This window comes from Lactuca virosa, chromosome 5, assembly GCF_052849685.1.
Source record: "Lactuca virosa cultivar CGN04683 chromosome 5, Lactuca_virosa_CGN04683_v6, whole genome shotgun sequence".
Lineage (NCBI taxonomy): Eukaryota > Viridiplantae > Streptophyta > Magnoliopsida > Asterales > Asteraceae > Lactuca > Lactuca virosa.
Window position 1 is genome coordinate 205,474,081 of NC_136430.1, and position 7,003 is coordinate 205,481,083.

At 31.8% G+C, this 7,003-nt stretch overlaps 1 protein-coding gene across 1 annotated transcript; it reads left to right on the forward strand.

Annotated features, from left to right (window-relative positions):
- The first annotated feature begins 5,092 nt into the window (after window positions 1-5,092).
- On the forward strand, window positions 5,093-6,190 carry LOC145112289 (F-box protein AUF2-like). Its single transcript, XM_079048467.1, has one exon. It carries the CDS (start codon window positions 5,093-5,095, stop codon window positions 6,188-6,190), a length of 1,098 nt encoding a protein of 365 aa, XP_078904593.1.
- The last annotated feature ends 813 nt before the right edge of the window (window positions 6,191-7,003 follow it).

Here is a 7,003-nt window from a genome sequence, read left to right on the forward strand (position 1 = left end):
TGATAGTATTCGCAGAATTCACACAAATTAAGTTTAGTCGAACCCATTAATAAAGTCCTTCTTTTGAGCTAAGTATCAATGGTCACACTTCAGCTATAAGAATTTATTGTTCTAGAAATGGGATTTTGATTTGGATTTAGTATTTTGGATATTGGAACATTATGACAACAAGTATTATATAATGTTTTGATATACTAGGATATGATCATAACATCAATATTTGTTGTGTTCTATATTAACATGTATAATCCATGAATAATCTTTTTATTTTAAAAGTTAATAGTAGGTTATAATTATGGGAGCAATTATGAAGTAAGACTAATATGAATTAGATTAGTTGACTTTCACCAAATGAAAGTAGGCAATGGGTTGTAACCAAGTTTCTTAAGTACTGGTCAGAGAACTAGTATTGAACTGACCGGCATCAAGATAAACTCATGGATCGCTATCATGAGTGATACTTGATTAAAAGATATTATCTTTGTATCCTTCACACCTAAGATACATAGTGGGACTTAAGTGTAGGGAGTGTTGTGCTTTGATATGGTCAAATGTTGGTCCTTAACCAGGTAGTTATAAAAGCAATTTTCAGGTATGGTGTGAACTATAAAAGCGGCTTATCGAGATGGGATTTGTTCCTCTTATGTGTTGAGAGTTAGACGTCTAAGGCGCCTTACCAAAAGTTGAACACCTAATGAGATTGATTGTGATTTGTATCTCATGTTCAACATGATGTCTGTGACAAAGGGATAACTGATAAACTTACCTTATACACCATTTGTAGCTTTGAGCTTCTGGGAATTGGGGGTTGATAAAATGGCACAAAGTCGTATGTTGATGGGGGCAGTGAAATTTTGCTAGACGTTCACCACTATCTATATCAGTTTAATATGAATCTTGTGCAAGTGGGAGATTGAAAGATATAGTATGCTCAAGAAGCATATTAAAGTGATATTACTGATTAACATATGATACTAATGGGTCATACTAACAACAACTTGATACTATTGATTGTTTATTACAAATTGATTTTAATAAATAAATTATAAACTCTTATAATTAATTGGAAATTATTTATTTCATGGAAATATTAATTTTCAATGGCAAGTAACATAATATATCATGTGATATGATTTATTAAGTCATGTACACTATTTTGGACTATAAAGACTTTTGTGTTTTACCCAAAAGTCAAAGTTAATATTTTATAAGAAGTTTACAAAATTTATAAACTTTTTTCTTCTTTTATATCTTTATAAGAATGAATAAAAGAAGCATGACCTTTGATTATTTAAATCAAAAGAAAGCATGGAATAAAGTTATGGGGAACATTAGGGACACAATAGGTCTCAAAGTGCTAAGACCTTATAGGTATTACCTTTTCTTTAAGACAATAACATGAAGGCTTTCATTTTTGGTGCATTTTTCATGTCAAAACCATAGCGTTTTGTTTCTCCCTCATTCTCTCTAGTTTTGGTTCATTAATTAGAAGACAACTTGCACTTTTACTCTTTTAAAGTTCATACTTTGGTTATGAACTTTAAACTTAAGAGTATAAGAGTTTGAAGACTAACATCATCATCAAGTTGGATTATTGTTGGTGTCTCAAAGGTTTCTACATTCTTCAACAACTTCCTAACCTCCCCTTGAGGATTTAAAAACTACAAATGTTGGTATGCTCTTTTTCTTCTTTGGTTGTTGTTTAATCTTTCTACAACTTGCAAGATGATCCTTGGTGTGTATAATTTGTTATGTTATTTTCAAAAAAATACAAGTATTCTGTTTGCCATTTTACTAGTTTATGAAACTAGTTTTAGAATAAAACCCCAACTAAATTAACAAACCAGTTTATCTCTTTCTCTCTCTCTCTCTCTCTATATATATATCTATATCTATATATATATATATATATATATATATATATATATATATATATATATATATATACACACTAAAGTCATTTCTAGTTATTTCTAGTTGGTGGGAGCAACAAAAAATGGACTTTACTTTTATTCTATAAAGTTATACCAATTTAGTTATGAATTTTGACCAATTTAGTTATGACCTTGGACACTTATTCCAACAATATAAACCTTGTGGCTCTGTTGTTTATTGGGAAACACGTCATCAACAAGTTTCTGGATGATGAACCTTATCGATTCCACTTCATATAGATAAACGAATTCTTGCAATCTCTCGCCTATGACATTGGGAGCTTTGATGTTGAACTTCATGATCCCTTCGATTGAAATTCACTTAAAGACATCAACAATGTCTTCGAAGTAATATAAAACAGATGATACATAGTTCATGATGATCAAGAACCTCGAGTCATTTATAGTTAAGGAGATAAAGGTCCTAAATACTTCATTAGGTTACGATAAAATCATCGTTGCACCTCCTTATTCCTATAAAGTATCGATGACATCAAATTGAAATACAAGAGGGCTCTTAAAGATTTAAAAGTCTTAATCATGAAAGATGTAGAATGAGTATTTATGGTTCATGCGTTCATCAAGAGAGTTATAGACTTCCTTGACAACAACCACTCAGGTGGTCAGTAGAGGGCACTTAAGGAGAGATTGTTGATACATAAGTTGATCAATACAGACATATCTGAAGTGTTGACGATCTGAAGACTTAATGATATGAAGAGTGAATACACCATAATGTTGGGATCCGAAGGTGAAATAAGATTAGAAGACTTTTATGGTGTTAGTATTTAGAAGACATTATATGATTGTAACTAATGTGGTTATATTATGTTCATTGAGTTGTATTTCTTAAAATATACTACAACTAATGTAGCTTTATGGTCGTCATTATACTCTACCTTGTATCACATATGTGATCTGGGTTTCCATTGTAATTGTCCAACTTTGAATATTTTCAATCAACCAATGTTTCTCTCATATTGTTTGGGGGTGCTTGAGATTGCTTTTCAAAACAGTTTATTGGCTTGTTGAAAAACTAATAAGTTAAAAAAGTGTTTGACATGCTCAAAAGCACTTTTCATAATAGTTTTTCTATTTGCTTAAAAAATCACTTTTTAAAAAACATGTAAATTTTGGCTTTTTGAAAATGTTTTTGGCTTTTTAACCAAAATAACTTCAAAAAACACTTTTTATGTCAAACACTTTTTAACTTATTGACTTATTGGTTTTTTCACCATAAAAGCTAATCCAAACACTTTTTAAAAAACTCTTTTTACCACCAATAAGTCAATAAACACTTTTAACTAAAAACACTTTTAGAGTTCAAAAAATACTCTAAACACCTTTTTTTTTAACGAACTCTTACCATATCAATGTTACCAAACATTGTTTAAAAATGGGATAATGACTTAAAAGGATAACATATTTTTCGATATGTACACATCTGGTCATTGAGTTTTTTTGTCCACATTTACCCATTCAACTTGTTAAACTGTACACATTCAGTCCTTATGACCGGTTACTCCAGGTTAGCCGGGAAAATGACTTAATAAGGTAATATATTTCTTATTTTGTACATATTTAGTTCTTAATATTTTTGTACACATTTAGTCTTATTATTGTTTTATTTCAAAATAAGTCATTTTTATTTTTGTACCCATTCAGTTTTTATGAATGATTTCTTTAGGTTTTTCTCACGACATCTTATGTGGGACAATCATTGATGAAGTATGTGGGGCTATTGATGTTTATATGTAACGTCTCATTTTCACAATAAAAAAATTTTATTTTTAAATAAGGCAAAACTCCCTAATTATAAATCCATTATTAAGAAAAAAAAACGTTTATTCCAAAATACATTTATCGAAAATCAGAGTAATATAAGAAACACTGAATTCTCAATATTGTTGATGAGTGTATACAATCATGTCTTCGCCTTCCCACGATCAACAATAGAACCTGAAAACATAAAAAACTGGGTAAGCACAAAGTTTAGTGAGTTTCTCCCAAAATACCCGATACAATAAACGTATTATCATGCATAACGGGCTCACACTCATCAGACTGGAATACCTTGGCCCAATCAATCATCGGATTGGAATGTCAAAATGCAACAGGTCCAATCAGTCATCAAACTGGAATACATAGAGTTTGTTGGCATACCGCCTTAACCCAACCGCTCTTCTCAAGCCTCCGTGTCTACGACTTACAGCCATATGGCTATCCCACGTAAGATGTTATGAAAAAAAAACCTAAAGAACTCATTCATAAGTATTGAATGAGTACAAAAACAAAAATGACTTATTTTGCAACAAAAAAAATATTTATGACTAAATGTGTACAAAAATATTAAAGATTAAATGTGTAAAAAGTAAGAAATATATTACCCTATTAAGTCATTTTTACCGGCTAACCTGGAGTAGTCGGTCATAATGACTAAATGTGTACAGTTTAACAAGTTGAAAGGATAAATATGGACGAAAAAAAATCAATAACTAAATATATACAAATCAAAAAAATATATTACCCTTTTAAGTCGGTATCCCTTTAAAAATTATCAACTTCTTCTATAATATATGTCATAAGGTATTGGTTGTTGGTCCTCGTCTTCATTGTTGGCTTTATATGTAAAATTAAATGTTGTTCGTGATTACCTAGCAATCCTATACGTATGCTAATTGTAAAACTGATTGTACGTAAAGTAGATTCACTAATAGTAATAACTCGCAAGACCATAACAATATTAGTATATTACTATTGGAAAAGTGACATCGCCAATTAACAGTCATTATTTCATGGGATTGGTTCTATTTTTTAACAAAACAACTTATGTGATTTTTGTCATTTTCTGTGTAGTGGGCCTGCCGTGGTTATTTTAATGAAATTAAAAGAGTGGTGATCAAAATATCGTGAAGTTAATTCTTAAATTAAATATCGGATGGAGGATTGTTGTATGTATAATACACATTGTAAATATAGTGCCAAAAGTGAAAAATGTAACCCTTTTCAAACGTATACAGATAGAAGTATTGCAGAAAACACCGTCAACGCCATTGTAAACCCCAAAAAGTGCAGGCCATGACTTTACAAAAACCACAAAAGTGGAGGCATACCACCAGTCTCCATCTGCCATCTTTCATCTTCAACGCACAGTAGAGATGAGCATGAACAGGTCAGAGTCAGAGGCAAAAGATCAATTTAGCAAGCTCCCTGATGATCTGTTCGTCTTAATCCTAACAAAAATCCGTCAACAAGACTTCAAATTCCTGTCTCGGTGCTCTCTGATCTCCAAACTTTTTGCTTCATCAATCCCTCTTATGCCTTCTGTTTCTATCTCAATATCCCCGCCAAATACTCCAAAACCCACTTCAGATTTCTCCAAATCATCCTTACAAGACGTCGCCGATCGGTTTATCGACCGGAAAATGGACTACTTGACTTCCCTTCGGCCTCAGATCCAAAAAGCCCTAATTTTCCTCAAAAAGTTCACAATGATTCGAGCTCTTGATGTTGTTTTCATCACCGACGACGATGATGAAGATGACCCGAAAGAAGGGGGGTTTCGATACGGGTTTCTCCCATCTTTAATCAATTGGAAAACCAAATTCGATTTCAAGTTACAAACCTTTGTGTTCCTCTTCGCTCAATCTATCCTCGGAAAATCAGAGCAAACGGAGGAAGCCATGGCTGTAATCAACCAGGTAACAGCTGAGGAACTCGAATTACGACTTTACTCTTCTTTCCATGGTGTTGTTGATTCCATCGAATGGGGGAATGTCATGTCATGTTTATTAGTTCAGCATCCAATGCTTCGTGAGATCACAATTGCAGGTTCCAGAAAAGGGGGTAAAATCTGCTTGACAGCACAAGAGATTCTCGATTTAAGAAATTCTTTGTCGCCTGAAGATGTTTCCAGGATCTCCGGAAATGGAAATGGGATTGGAGTGACGATCAATGTGAAATCTGCATATATTCCTGTATTACGTCTGCCATCATCTGGTTATGCCATGAAATCAGTATCTCTTGTGGTTGTGAGAGTAGGGAGAAGACTTTATCATCCGGGAGACGAAGCTTTTCCTACTGAAACCGACACAGAGACTGATTCAGACTCTGATGATGATCATGAAGATGGTCAGATTGAGTATGACGATAATGATATAATAAATTGGGAATTTGATTCAGAAGAAGAAGTTTTTCGTGAAGCTGTAACTTTGATTTTGGTGGATCATAAGGACAAGATGCAACGAGAAACCTAAAAAACTGTTGAATTTTTTTAGTTGAATTTTTGTACGCGGGTATTGTATTGCTTCATACATTATCAATTATTCAATTACATCGAGGGTAAAAAAAAATTACTGTGACTCACAAACAACCTTATTATCTGATGTTTGTTTTGTAACTTGATACACTTGATGCTTTTATAGGTAAATAAATATTTGTTTTTTTATTCATATTATTTTTATACATTAATGTAGTTCGGTTAGTAGTCTCAATCAGTTTTTTTTTTTTAAAATGTAGAATTGTAGTTTACATAGCATTGTTGTTACACAAACATTATTTATCTATTTAGTGGATGTAATGGAATGAACCAAGAAACCGAATTAACAATATTATCGATTGTTTTGTTGTATTCAGATGTCATGTTTGGTTACTTTTTTTAATGTAAAAAATCATTAATACGTATTGTCTGTTAGGTATTAAAAGAAAGGTGAATGGAATGAAACCAAGTGATAACAAAAATACCCTTAGAACACAAAATGCATATGATTTATTATATCTTTTACATATATTAATTAAAAAAATTATTGTATAATATAATGAATGGATATTAAATAAAAAACTAGAATTATCGCATAACATAAAATAACTATGTAGTTGTTTTTGTAATAACAATAGCAATAGCATTATAGCAGCAGAGGTGCAGAATCCGTAAAATGTGGTAGGGCATATAGAAGTTGACAATCAGGTCTTTTCTTGACGAAATTCATTGTGTCACTAAGATGATCTCCAATATGTTCACAACAAAAACTTGTAGAATGGGAAAATAAAGAAAAGTCATAGTGTACACT